Here is a 14,541-nt window from a genome sequence, read left to right on the forward strand (position 1 = left end):
ACCATGCACTTGGCCAGTGTTCCTAAAGTACCTCTTAGTACGTTTATTGTGGCGTATTGTAATTTGTCATGATAATGATAAATATCACTATATTGCCCACCTTTACTAGGTTCTGCATAATGAAGTGCTGCTCTTCATTACAAGCGATGAGTTTCATGATCTTATGTGCTGGGAGTGGATCATTCCTGACATTTTTGATGTTATTATTTGTGAACCATTATTGTTGGAATTACCCTCATAAAGGCAGGAATTTATTGTATTTGTTGTACTTGTTTTACATGGCCTTATTGTAAATGATATATGCAAGGCTAGATCAGGTCCCCTACAAAAAAAATAAATACAAGTGAAAAAACAGTTTATCTTCTTAATGTCTACTGCAGACCAAACCCTAAAGTCAATGTTAGCAGAGATAACACAGAGAAAAACAAAAGCATGTAAAACCGGGCGTTGCTCTGCTTTCTTTGGAGCCGTGAGTTGGTCTAACTGCTGCGCATCGTGACCGGTGGTGGGGGAGGATTTGTATTTGTCTGACATATTGACTTAATGCTTCAGTACTCTTGTCGTTGCACTTTGGCAAAGTTCAGCCGAGAGCGTGTTTAGAAAAAGTCAGGCAGAGTCCAAAGACTTTGGATCAACATGAAGACACCATGCGACTGTTGGCTGTTCTGACCACCTGCTGTAAGGAGATCTGCTTTGATGAAAACTCTACATGCTGGCAGTCATAAGCCAGAGCATTTACTCACTTAGATCCACCTTCTGGATCTGCAATTGCTCTTTTGTAAAATCCAAGGTTACTATGAGCGGCTGAGGCCTTGTGGTTTTTGCAAATAGTGGCGGAAGGCTGCTCTTTTATTAGGCACCAAACTGAAAAGCTCTTATTCATAAAAGAATAAAAAAGGAAAAAATCTTCCTCTTTAGCTCCTTGACACACATTTTACCGTCGGCTCGGACGAGGATGCCTTTCCGCTGACTCAAATGAAAGGAAATTGAGCTTTATTGACCGGGGGAATCAATGTCCTCTGCGTAATTAGGATTAGCCCTTAGCCACGAAGCTGAGGTAAGTTGTTTACGACCCTTTGCCCCTGCCGTGAGGTGCTTTCCATCCCCTGACTGGACCTACACATGACCTCTGACCTTCGTCTGCCACCTCCTGTTGGTGAGGCGCTTGCCTTTAGCGTGCAGCGCTTTTGTTAGCCGCCGAGCTGCCGCCCCCATGCGCTCAAGGCTGCGTTGCTTTCAAAAGGGTATAGCGTAAGCACGGATGAGCTGCGAAAGGCCACTTGACTCTCTTTTCGAGGCACTCGAAAGGTGGCTGGTGAGCGACTGCTCTCAGGGACACCTTCACAGCCCACGGCCGACTGGTAGAGAATTATAATGGCAAGCACTCAGCCTGTCCTTTTCTCTGCTGTGAGAAAACGTTGCTATGAAAGGGATATTCTCAGGGTAATTTGATATAGCTGAGGCCTGCTATTTTAAGAGACGAGGAAATGCTTTGTCTGTCCACCCCTTTGTCTGTCCACTCTTGTTAATTAGGGCTGGGTGATACTGTCAAAATTCGCATCATGATATATTTTCCATCGATTAGTATTAGATGCCTTTCATGATGCTTAGTTTTTAGCTTTCTATGCTTTTGTGAACAGTCCTTTGAAACATGAAGAAAACATAGAGGGGGTATTTTGGTTGGTGGGAAATTCTTAGTCCAGCACTTATAAATAGGACTGAGGTGTTTAAAAATTCCAGCTACACTGCTGTGTCTGATTCACTCGTACCAGTGCAACACCACAACAGTGCAGTGTCACTGCAGTGCAAAGAACGATCCACCACCCAAATATTACCTGCAGAGAAACAGACGGACTACAGTCTGTAATTGTAGAACTATAAAGTTCACCTATGTAGTAAGTGGTGCTGATAAAATGAACAATGCAGAGAAACAAGGGTTCAATGGTTTTAATGTTATGGCTGATCTGTGTATATAAAGCCTATGGAACCGATTGTACTGTACAGAGGCCCCAATATCCGGTTTAAAAAGCTGTTTATCTGATCACTAATCATTTATGATTTAGAAAAAAACCTAATATCACAATAAATATAAATACCATTTCTACTGTAAGTAGAAATTTTATGAACGCCAGTATGTTTCCTCTCTTGGTAGCAGCCCAGTATTATTTGTAGTTATCATCCAACACCTGGTTTGGCTCAGTCAATCCTTTATTATGATCAATCAAGAATGCTGGTATTAGAATTGAACAAATCTAAGTGATGGCTGGGAAATTTAAGAGAAATCTGGAATCAAACATTGTTTTTCAAGCTGGCTCACAAAATATCAACAACTTTTTTTGATAATAATACATCCTTGGTACTTTGTTTATTTGCTTCTTTTCTGCGATTTTTACACTTATTACAAAGATGAATATTTTAAAAAATGCACTTAAGACATGTGTACAGTATTATGCATAAGAATGTTTATTAAAATAATTTATGTAATAGATAAAAGAATATATCTGGAGCTAGCTAACTTCCCAAACCTGGCCACTTTCAGTTCCTCCCATTATACCAAAAACACCACAGCAAAACGCCAGAGGGTTTATGTAAATGTTGATTGAAATGTTGAAATATTGTGAAGTCTTTCACACAGGAATTTACTTTTATTTCAGAAAATAGATCTTTCCATTTTTCTACAGTAGCATTACTGCTACTTAGTGCTGATTGGTTGGTGAACAGTTTAACTTGTTGGCTGTAGACACTCTGTGTTTTATCAGAAAAAACAAGTTTCCCATCAGGAACCGCCACCACCACCACCATCAGGAGGAGAACAGGAGCAGTGGCACATTTTCTAGACGTACCTAGTTAGTAGCAGTTCTCCTCCTCACTGTCCTGCCAATTTGTGCTGTTACAAGTGAATGGCTAGACTTCTCTGTTGCTGTAGCAACTGTTCAAAGTGCAAGCGCTAAAACCCGATTGAGGAACTAAATGGCGTAATACAAATGTTTGATTTTGATGATTATCTTCGCTGTTTCATTGCCTTTGCCTACTGTCAGTATGTATTTGCTCTGTTGTGTCCTAAGCATGCCTTTAGTGGTGAAAAAGCTCTTTCTTCTCCAGCTGTGCCTAGTGGAAGAATATTCTGGATGTTGTTTATTCCATTGGGGTTTTTCTCCTGAGGTTTGTAGGATGGAGTGACGGACCCAGCATGGCTGGATGCCACTGGGTGCTGGCGTCCAAGGCTGCGGCGCACTCATTAATGCTGGGATTAGAGGAGGCAGAAGGAGGAGGAGGGCTGGCCGGTGGGTGGAGGTGTGAAAAGGATGACTGGCTTTATAGCCGCCGGCCTCTTGGTAACAGGGCTTGTCCGTGCGTCAATGAGCTGACGGCCTGGCCGCCTCTGAAAGGGCCCCGTCTCAACAGGCCAAAACCCCCCTCCCTCCCTCCCTCCCTCCTTCGTCCTCACTGGCTGGGGGGGCTGCTCAGCCCTCCACCCCTTTGCTCCTCCCTGCGTCATCAGCTGCTACAGCTCGGCGCTGAGGTGTCTGCATGACCTGTCCTCGTTAAAAATGGAGAGAGAAAGAGGGAGAGAGAGGGGGAGAGATAGAGAGAAAGGAGATGACAAGGAAAAGGGAAAAGGAGATAGAGGGGGTAGAAAGAGAAAGATGAAGGAACCCCACAACCTGGAGCTCCAGTGATATGAGCCAGGTCTTTCTCTTTCTCTCTGTTTCTCTCTCTCTTTTCCCCTCTCTCTTGCAGCGCTCCGGTCAGCATTCTCCACAGAGCTGGAAAATTCCTCCTCTGCTAGCCAGCGCTGTTTGTTTGTGGAGGATCGGGGGAGCTGCCTCGCAGAACATTCCCTCCCGTGTCATGTTTGTTATTTGAAAAGATGTTGCCAGGGAAGTGGGGGCAAAAAAAAAAGAACCCTGCAGTCCTTAAAGGACATATCAATGCGTCCCGCAACCCCCTGCAAAAGAAGGTAGTCAAACTGGACTGGGCAGTGGGACGAGGCCATTGAGGAGACCAAAGATCATAGTGTTAGCATAGAGGTATGTAATGGCCACTTTCTGGTGGGTCCACTGTGCATTTTTAAAAGTTTCTTCATGAGATTTTCTACCATGGAACCATTTCATATGGAGTACTATACAAAAGTAACAACCCACCCTTCATTTATTTTAATCACCAGTCAAAACAGCCATTAAGCACAAGTTATTCATTTCAGGTGATATTTCTGAGGAGAAATATCACCTGATTATCTTAGAGATGATATTTCTAAGATAATCCTTTTTGCATAAGCAAAGTCAGCAGAAAATAAGTTAAAAACATGAGTTTCCATAACTGTAACTCAAAAATTATTAAAAGCTACAGAGAAAATGTGACTCTTAACAACCACCTGGAAGACCTGGTAGACAGCAAAACTGCCCCCCTCAGATAAACAGCACTTAAAGCTTTCATCTTTGAGAGAGAGGAGAAAATCAAGCTGCCTCAGATCTGAAAACATCCACAGCCGTCCTTCCACTGTGAGAAGACAACTCAGCACTACGGGTCTGAAAGGATGTGTAGCTGTCAGGAAGCTCTTGCTGAGACGAGGAAATAGATGAGAGAGACCAGCACATCTGAGATGTGGAGTGAGGTTTTATGAGCTGATGGCAGATTTCTTTGAAAAACTCAAAGTGAGCCTCATGAAAAGAACAGAAGCCGTAATAAAGGGAAAAGTGGACGCTCTAAATCCAGAAATGTCTAATATTATGTTTACTTCTTCAGGCTTTGGTGCAGTTTTCTATTAAATATATATTTTCCTGATGCTGAAAAATGCATAAATTGTTCTTAATACCTGTTTTGACTGAAAATTACATAAACGAATGGTGGTCTCTGACTTTTGCACAGTACCGTACCTTCAGTTGAAGACTGTGTTTGGCCTCGTATTTGGTCTCATCCATCTGAACTGCCCTTTACAGTAACGTAACACAGAGCAGAATGCAAACAAAGCCTGCTGGTCCACCCCTGCTTTAGGCTGTTGTCCTACCATGTCCGTTTTTCCAGCGCTCTTTAGGCCTGTCTGTTAGCCTCGCTGTGAACCCGGCGTCTTCCACAGCGCTGATGTCACGGTGCCCCCGCCGTCACTGTAGCTGCAATGTGCCGATGACACTCGGTTGCCATGCCAGCAGCACAGACGCCCCCCAAGAGGAGGTCTGCTCGCTGTTCCCTTCCATATAATAACGTCTATTTATATCTATTTGACGGCCCTGCTCGCTGGAGGGGAAATCAGGGGGAAAAAAAGAGAGAGCGTGAGATTGTTTGATTGAGCCAAACCAGGTGTTGGATGATAACTACAAATAATACTGGGCTGCCACCAGGAGAGAAAACATACTGACATTCATAAAATTACCACTTATAGTAGAAATGGTATTTATACTTATTGTGATATTAGTTTTTTTCTAAATAATAAATGATTAGTGATCAGATAAACAGCTTTTTAAACCGGATATTGGGGCCTCTGCACAGTACAGTCTGTTCCATAGGCTTTATATACACAGATCAGCCATAACATTAAAACCACCTCCTTGTTTCTCTGCACATTGTTTATTTTATCAGCTCCACTTATTATACAGGAACATTTTGTAGTTCTACAATTACAGACTGTAGTCCGTCTGTTTCTCTGCAGGCCCCTCACAGAGCAGGTACCAGTCAGACTGTAAATGCTATTCTAGAATTTGGACCAGGGCTAAAAGGTGTGCTTTAGAATTGATGGACATGTGATTGGTTTGGCTGTAGATCATTTTGTGGTGTATGGGAGTAATTAGGCCTGCATGATATATACAAAAACACATTTGCCGGCTACTTTATTAGGTACACCTTGCTAATAAAAGGTTGGACCCCCTTTTGCCTTCAGAACTGCTTTAATTCTTCGTGGCAGACTTTCAACAAGGTGTTGGAAACGTTCCTCAGAGATTTTGGTTGGTTATTTGAGTTCCTGTTGTCTTTCTATCATCTGGAACCAGTCTGCCCATTCTCCTCTGACCTCTCACATCAACAAGGCATTTTCGTCCACACAACTGACTGCTCGGTCTGCACTTCAGCACGTTGCCTTGACCGCTTCTACATGCCTGAATGCATTGAGTTGCAGCCATGTGATTAGCTGATTGGGTATTTGTGTTAACAAGCAACTGACCAGGTTGATCAGCTCCATCAGAAGACACTGCGATCTCAGGGCCTGGTCCCTGCAAGCCAAAGACCGTCTATGACTGATAGCATGAAAGACTTGTATAAACTCCAGCAGTGTCTGACAGCCGTAGATATAAGCACAAGTGTATGGGATGCACATATGGGACAAATAACATGGACACGTTCCAGAAATTAGCTCCACTTTTGCTGATCCAGAGCTGCCAGTGTATGCAAAAGTATGGGCACCCCTGGCAAATTACACCTTTTGTGGATTTTTAAAGAGAAAATAAGAGAAAAAATGTTAAAAAGTTATGGTATATTTTATATTTTATGCTTTATTTTTTTTCCAATATGTTAAACCCATAAGAAAATGTGCAAAAAAAATCACAGAAAAATATATCATAGGTTTTGTAGAGTATGTGTTAACTTATTTTCCCAAAGAAAATCATGTAATTTGACAGGGGTGTTGAAAATTTCGCATACAATTGTGTCTTGGTTTTTTTTTTTGTTTTTTTTTTTGCATAATGCATTTGTTAAATTTGGTTCTTATTAAAAGTGAAGGAGGCATAACAATAATAAGGGGCCCAGAATAATAAGCCACTGTAAACCTATGAAAATACCATCATTTAATGGTGCCATGATATACCTTTTTGGCCACCACCCACTACTACCTAAACGCATTGTTACGCAAAGTGCACACCGTGTACCATTAGATGTGGCCCATTAAAGCTCTGATAGTCATCTTTTTTCGCCTGGTGTTTGTGTGTACCCGTTTGTGTGGCACGTCAGAGATGGAAAATAAGCCATAAAAGCCAATTACGTAAGGCCGTCTCTGCAGAGGTGTGTCTGACCGCACAGCAGTGCCCTCAGGACTGAGTTGTGCGCCAGGGTCATCAAAGCCTTTGCCGGGCTCAGCAGCGTTTTGCTGGATGCCACAGAGTCAAGCTTTGATTGGCTAAATGCTGGCCTATAGCCCCTGGCTGCCCTATCCAGCTCTGACCTATACTGCCCACTTACACAGCCCACAATCCACTCTGTCCTAGCCACAACTCTTGGAGTGGGACACTGCTTCTCTTTGTCGTTATTATGGGTTATAACATATTCATGGATTATAAACAGTCTGTTTATCATACAAGCATTGCTGGTCAGTTGTGTGTGAAATGTAGCAGTATTATAAACACCACAGTGCCACTTCTGGGTAATTCAGTCTGTGGCATGATTAGTGATAATGATTTCATGATAATGAAATTATCTGTTGATAGAAAAGATTGCTTTCATTTTTGTGAGTATGACGGTTTTCCCAGAGATGATGAAGAACCTTGAGGTGTCTGTAATTTGGAAATTTCAGGCTTAACCATCCCTTTATGCTCTGTTTGGTCAAAGTTTAGCTTAGACCAGTACACAATTCATTGTAGGTTCCTTCTATGATGGAACAGACTGAGCAAACAAATAAGCTCCCACTACAACGTTAATAATCAGAAAATAAACTAGCAAAATCTTCATATCATCACCCATTTAATATTAAAACATAAGAACAACCAGTGCTAAATGTTAAACTGTGCTAAGGAAAGAAAATTAGAGCTAGCTAGCTCTAGCTAGAAGGCTAATAAACTAGCCCAGCACACCACAGCACAGATTCAATTCTGTCTTTTTCTCACTCCGGCCACCAAACTTCACTCACTCGACTTTATCAGAGTCATTATACTCTAAACTCGCAGATATTGAACCTGTGTTGTGGTGTGTGAATCCGTTTTAGTCTGCTTGCTAAGCTAACGCTAGCCTCTGATGCTACTAAGGAAAATATAATGGAACAAGTATAGCGATAACTAACGTTAATTCCCCAACACACAGACAAATTTGAGTCTTTATTGTCCAAAGTTGTGTCACTGAAGCTTCAGTGAGCTGGGATTGAAAGGCGAAGCATATTTTTTACCTGCTAAGCTAACATTAGCCTCTGGTGCTAACAAAGCCAGTGGTTAATAAACCTGTAGCAGTGCTAAGCTGTCTGCTACTAGGACAGTGCTGCACGCCATATTTTACAGTTGATTAGATTTGGAATAAATCACTTTATTTCAGTGGAATACATGAACTCTGCGCTATACTAACACGTTACACACAAATACCAATCTATATAATCATAATAAGCCTTCCAAGAGACGCGATTTTTTTAAACTAATTTTGCAACTGCATTTTAAATTGCGATTATTTTCTATAAACTAAGGTTCCAAGCTGTTTAACCAGGAAGCCTAGAGTATCCACTTTGACTGGCTTAAGGCTTGACCTCTGAATGTTGTGTGCCATAAAGCCAGTAAATTGTGGTTGTGATGTCACAACACACGGTGGTCTGGTTGCATCTGACTGGTCTAACTTATCAGTTCATAAGTTATTAGGTTAAATCCCCCCCCCCCCCCCCCCCCCCCCCATAATTTAGGGTATAATAAAAAAAATTGCAGCTCTTGTGATTTGTTAATCGTACTCTTTAAAGTTGCGATTCAATACAAAAACTAAATTAAATGCAATATTCTGTAGTTTCTGAAACGCAACTCATTGTACGATGAAAGCTTTGCTATCTAAATATATGTACATATCATTACCATTAAAATAAATCCATGAGTGAGTGTAAATACCTAACGTGTGAGGAACAGCTGGATTGTGCGTGTTTGAGTGTGTCTGTGTACGCTGCTCCATCATTAGCTGACCTGCCTCGCAGACTCCCGGCCTCACAGTGCAGCAGCAAACAGCGCAGTGAAAATGAGCTGAAATAACTCATAAGTGATTTTTTTTACAACCACCTGAACGTTGGAGAGCAAAGGGAGGGAATAAAAAACATTAACTTACAGGTTAAAAAAGGTCCATTTTGATTTCAGGTTGACTTTAACCATATAAAATTCATGTTTGTGAGCCCTGGGTGTCTTTAAAGTTTCACAACGCATTGCTCACCCTCCACTCCCTGCTGTCCACTTATGAAAACTAAGCTGGAAATCAACCTGATTTAAGTTCATTGCTGTTAAGATGTCACGACGACACACATTTACATATATCAGCCCATTTCACTCATTCAGGCTGAAGTTTAGCTGCTCAGTCAAACACTAAGGTGTGTTTCAGCCAACACTGCTTGTTGAATGAGGCAGGATACAGGACAGCCAGTTAGAACAGAGGTCATTTACATATATGTGCCTTAAAGGAGCAAAACCAGAACCAGCCTGTTTAAGTCTAAGGGTTGAAGACAGGTTGGAGAATGGTCAGGTGAAAATGAATGAGTGTTTGGTTATGTATACGTAAAACCACAAACATCATCTAAAGTGGACCTCGGGGATGGAGGGATGTAGGATAACAGGCTCTCCAACAATTCTCCTTACTGCAGAGAAGGTACTGATCCTCTGCTGTCTGAACTGAGCTGAACCACATCCTCTTTGATTAATACACACTGCAATATATCACAACTATTACTGTAATGACACTTTTCACTATGCACTTTACTGTACATTACAATGTTGATGCAACTCAAAGTTAGTGATGTCTTTAATATGTGCTGTCAGACGAAATCATACCACTCAGTGCCTGCTGTCTGTAAATACAGTGAATCTGTCTCATATGTGAAGGCAGAATATGTAAATAGATATACTGTTATACTTTATTTCTCTTGTACTTTAACTTATGTCTACATTTATTTCTATTTTGTATTTCTCTGCATAGTTTACGTGTAATTATGTGTCGCTACTGAAACACTGCCATTTCCCTCCGGGATCAATAGTTCTTTCTATCTATCCGTCCATCCATCTATCTGACAGCCTGTTCAAGGCTAATAGGTTAGTTCATCTTTTACCCATGAAGTATTTTGGAAGGCTTGAAAGGCTTCCATGGTTTGCTATTGTCCATTTTATTGATCACTCGCCAAAATAATCTGTAGTTTACAGGACTATTAATATACTTGGTCATGATAGCTCTAATGAAAGAAGTCATCTCTATGCAAACACCTCCATGACGCAGCAGTAGTAGGTCATGTCTCAGAGCTGTGTTTTAGAGGAACATAAAGGTGAAGAAGCATAAAGCATTAAAACAGATCATGCTGTCCAGGCCGCTGCTGCCGGCCCGTCCACCTCTTACTTGCTGGCTAACATGCCCCTCCCTCCTCTGCTCTTTGCTCTGTTTCCCCCTGCAGGTGAAGCTGATGAAGTACATCTGTAAGCAGCTGCAGTGTAAGCTGAAAGTGCCAGAGACAGACAGGCCGCAGGCTCTGAACAGCTACCCACGGCTGGGCGACTGGCTGCGCACCATCAACCTGAGGCCTGAGCTCATAGAGGTAGAGTCCATATGTATACCACAAAATTTCCAGAAGGATCAGACGAGGGCCTGACCAGTTTATCATGTGACTGGTGTTAAGATTCAACATAAAGCAAGTTTAAAGGAGCAAAAACTGTTCATGTAAAATGTGTCCAAAGTTAGCTTTAGTATAGATGAAACATACTGTAACAAGAAACTTTCAAATAAGAAAACATTTTTAGATTTTGTTTTTTTTTTTTCAGTTTCTTAAACTCAGCAAATAAATAGAAATTGCAGTAAACTAAACTAATATGAAGTACAATTAGCAGAAAAATGTCATATTATTACCTGTAGAGGATGTTTTAACATCTTTTCATGGAAAAAAAATCAACAAAACTTAATATGCATATCCTGGTCAGGACCCACAGGACCACCACAGAGCAGGTACTAATAGGGTGGTGGATCATTCTCAGCACTGCAGTGACACTGATGTGGTGGTGGTGTGTTAGTGTGTGTGGCGCTGGTGCGAGTGGATCAGACACAGCAGTGCTGCTGGAGTTTTTAAAAACTGTGTCCACTCACTGTCCACTCTATTAGACACTCTTTCCTTGTCAGTCCACCTTGCAGATGTAAAGTCAGAGACGACAGCTCATCTGCTGCTGCACAGTTTGTGTTGGTCATCCTCTAATCCTTCATCAGTGGTCACAGGACGCCGTTGACTGGATGTTTTTGGTTGGCTGACTATTCTCAGATCAGCAGTGACAATGAGGTGTTTGAAATCTGATCCACTCGTACCAGCGCAACACACTTTAACACGACACCACCACATCAGTGTCACAGCAGTGCTTGGAAAGATCCACCACCCGAATAATACCTGCTCTGTGGTGGTCTTGTGGGGGTCCTGGCCATTAAAGAACAGGGAAAATTGGAACTAACAGCCAAGTGTACTTAAATACTTAAATATAAGTCTGTGTACATAAATATATGCTATATATATATATATATGCTCCTGCTAAGCAAGCTTTTTTGCTCATACATGTGAGACAAGGGTGTATTTCATAACACTCCAGTGGCTTTTTATATGTCGACAGAGAGTGACCCAGTATTGTCTGTCTGTTTGTATGTTTGATTGAGAGAATCTTTAAATGGAGCATTTAGGGGACGTGTTTGGGTTTTCAACAAGATTAAATGCAAAATAAATTGATATTAGTCACAAAGTGATGTTAGCATTAGATTATACAGATTACTAATAAAAATAAAAACACTTACCTTTATTACTTTTTTTCCATAATCAGTAAAAAAGAGCAAGCTTTCAAAACCAACAATGAAAAATATCAGATAATATGAAAGTGCCCAGTGATGGCTGTCTGTATGTATTCAATATATATATATATATATATATATATATATAAAGGTATAAAGGTTTACATACATTAGCCACCCACAGATGTGTAATATAAGATCATTTCCCTCAATAAATCAATGACCAATTCTAAAAGGTTCACAAACTTTCGAGCACCGCTGTAATTGTTCTCTCTCTCTCTGGGTGGGTAGTATGACCTTTCACATCCATCGGTTGCTGGGAATCCCAAAGAAAATAACCGGTCTCCCTCTCCCACCATCATTCAGCACAATGGTAGCCAACACAGGCGTCAGGTGGCCGACATAACAGAACTGGCAGTTAGTGCCAATTGCCTGTTGTGTGAACAACAGTTTGAAAAGACGTGTTATATGTATTAATGCTTATTAATATTGGTCATTAATGGACTGTGTTTTCGTTAATACTGGTGTAACATTAGTCGATACGATAGGTTGGTCAGGCCCCTTATGTGTGGGCACTGGGGCTATGCATGAGGTTTTTGGGGGGATTTAGTATTAGATCATGATTGATAAATCAGGCCCAGTGATTGTCAGCTTAGTCAGTATGAGCACTTGACTTATGACATGGCCTGTTATTCTGAGTATTTTAGAGCTTTGTTAGCTTAGCGTTCAAGGCTAACTCTAATCAATGATTTGCAAGGCAGGATGCTATAAACGTGGCTTTGCCCTCATATCACCGTTGCCCAGCAGACCATGCCATGTCATGCCACTGCTTGATGTGTGATATTTCAAGAGGCAGACTGCAGTGGTCTGAGTGACCCCATAGCCTAGTCTAGCATCTCTTGCCTTAGCCAGGAATAGCAACTGAGGATTTGAGAGTGCCTCATCCAGTGTGACGTTATTGGTAAAAATACCAAAGAATTGCCCTTAGTTGACCAATTTTGCCCAACCACTAGAAATTTTCCATGTAAATAATACAATTCTAATGGTAAAGATAACAGATATACACCGACTGACCACTTAATTGAGTGCATCTCCTTGTATCTACCCTTACTGTCCATTTTATCAGCTCCACTTACCATATAGATACACTTTGTAGTTCTACAATTACAGACTGTAGTCCATCTATTTCTCTGCGTACTTTGTTAGCCCACTTTCACCCTGTTCTTCAATGGTCAGGACCCACACAGGACCACCACAGAGCAGGTGTTTGGGCTGTGAGTCATTCTTAGTAAGCAAAGTTTAAAAACTCCAGCAGCACTGCTTTCTGATCTACTCATACCAGCACAACGCACAGTAACACCCCACCACCACGTCAGTGTCACTGCAATGCTGAGAATGATCCACCACCCAAATAATAATAATATTAACTGCTCTGTGGTGGTCCTGTGGGGATCTTGACCATTGAGGAACACAGTTAAAGGGGACTAAAAATGTATACAGAGAAACAGATGGACTACAGTCTGTAATTGTAGAACTACAAAGTACTTCTAACATGGTAAGTGGAGCTGATAAAATGGACAGCAAGCTGATTGGTTCTTTTTACTGAAGGGCAGGACCTTCTCCACAAACAAACACCATGTTGAGTGTTACAAGCTTTCCCACTTTTGTATTTACCAGTGACCAGTCTCCACCTTTATAATATCTCTGGTTAACTCCAATGTGCAGTATGCAGTTGTGTATAATGCTTGACTGCCTCCCTGAAAGTGGTCTGTTATCTCAGCTGGGCTTCTGTAATCCCTGGATGCTTTTGGGAGCCTGTTGGGAATTTGCTTGTTTGAATACATTGAGGCTTTTCGTGGCATGTTGGAATGAGAGACAGTAATAAGTCGCGAAAAAAAAGAAATCCTCCATCCAAGCTCACTAACTCACTCACAATAAACAGTAGTCACACAAAAGTGGACACATGAGAATACTGTACTGCCCACTGGTCTGTAACATAAAAAGTATAGATAACCGGCGTGGTTGGTAGCAGTGGGGTGAGCCGACAAGCTTACATTGCAGTTAGCTAGCTGGCTAAGTCGTCTGCCACAAACAGTAAAACCATGTAAGTAAAGATAATAATACAAATTCTTGACTTACTGCTTTTCATACAGTTTTTAGTGTTTAAATATATGTTAGGAAGAAAAGTGAAATGATTTTTGGCTAAATACTGTTACAACTACCTCATTTTGGATATTCAGTAGTGTTTTATGAAGCCCCATCGTTCCAGAGGTCAACACAGCCCTATGGCTCGTGCGATTGGTCAATCAAAGTCAAATATCTCACTTTTTACTAAACTGCATTTTGCAAAATCTGTCGTTCCTTTTGTTTTATGTGTGTATAAAAACAGGTCAAAATGAAAGAAGCACAAAGCCAGAGCACCAATCAGGGCCCAGCGGTCACTTTGTTTAGAGCTGGTTTTGACCTGTTGGTCATACCGACCCAGTGCAGCACACGGTTCAACGTCAGCGCAGCAGCGTAAAACTTTGGGAGAGTCTGTTCAACATAAATGATGAACTAACCTAACTTTGTGTAAATAGAGCACAATATAGAAATATGTCCACATATGCAGTCGAGACTGACGCGGCTTTTTTCTGAATTTCTACAAACACCATTTCATTTTATAGTAAATGAGTTTGGGCTGGTTTATGTTTATGAACAGACGCCTACAGATCAACATAGTAAAGGAGCTCATCTGTGATCCTGAGTTTAAAGCCAGTTTTTATTCAACTTAAACTTGGAACTAAGTTGTAAATAAATCTGAAACTGAAACTTTGCTTGTGTGTAAAAAGAGATTTCAGAGCCACTCGGTTCTCCCTGATGGAAACT

At 41.3% G+C, this 14,541-nt stretch overlaps 1 protein-coding gene across 4 annotated transcripts in view; it reads left to right on the plus strand.

Annotated features, from left to right (window-relative positions):
- The window catches only part of ksr1a (kinase suppressor of ras 1a), a 66,893-nt gene that overhangs the window by 17,749 nt on the left and 34,603 nt on the right, over positions 1-14,541 (plus strand). For all 4 annotated transcript variants that reach the window (XM_017711891.2, XM_017711888.2, XM_017711889.2 and 1 more), the window contains exon 2: positions 10,310-10,450. In XM_017711891.2, the coding sequence (XP_017567380.1) occupies positions 10,310-10,450 (141 nt within the window). The remainder of the gene's footprint in view (positions 1-10,309; positions 10,451-14,541) is intronic.

Source organism: Pygocentrus nattereri, chromosome 18 (genome assembly GCF_015220715.1).
Source record: "Pygocentrus nattereri isolate fPygNat1 chromosome 18, fPygNat1.pri, whole genome shotgun sequence".
NCBI lineage: Eukaryota > Metazoa > Chordata > Actinopteri > Characiformes > Serrasalmidae > Pygocentrus > Pygocentrus nattereri.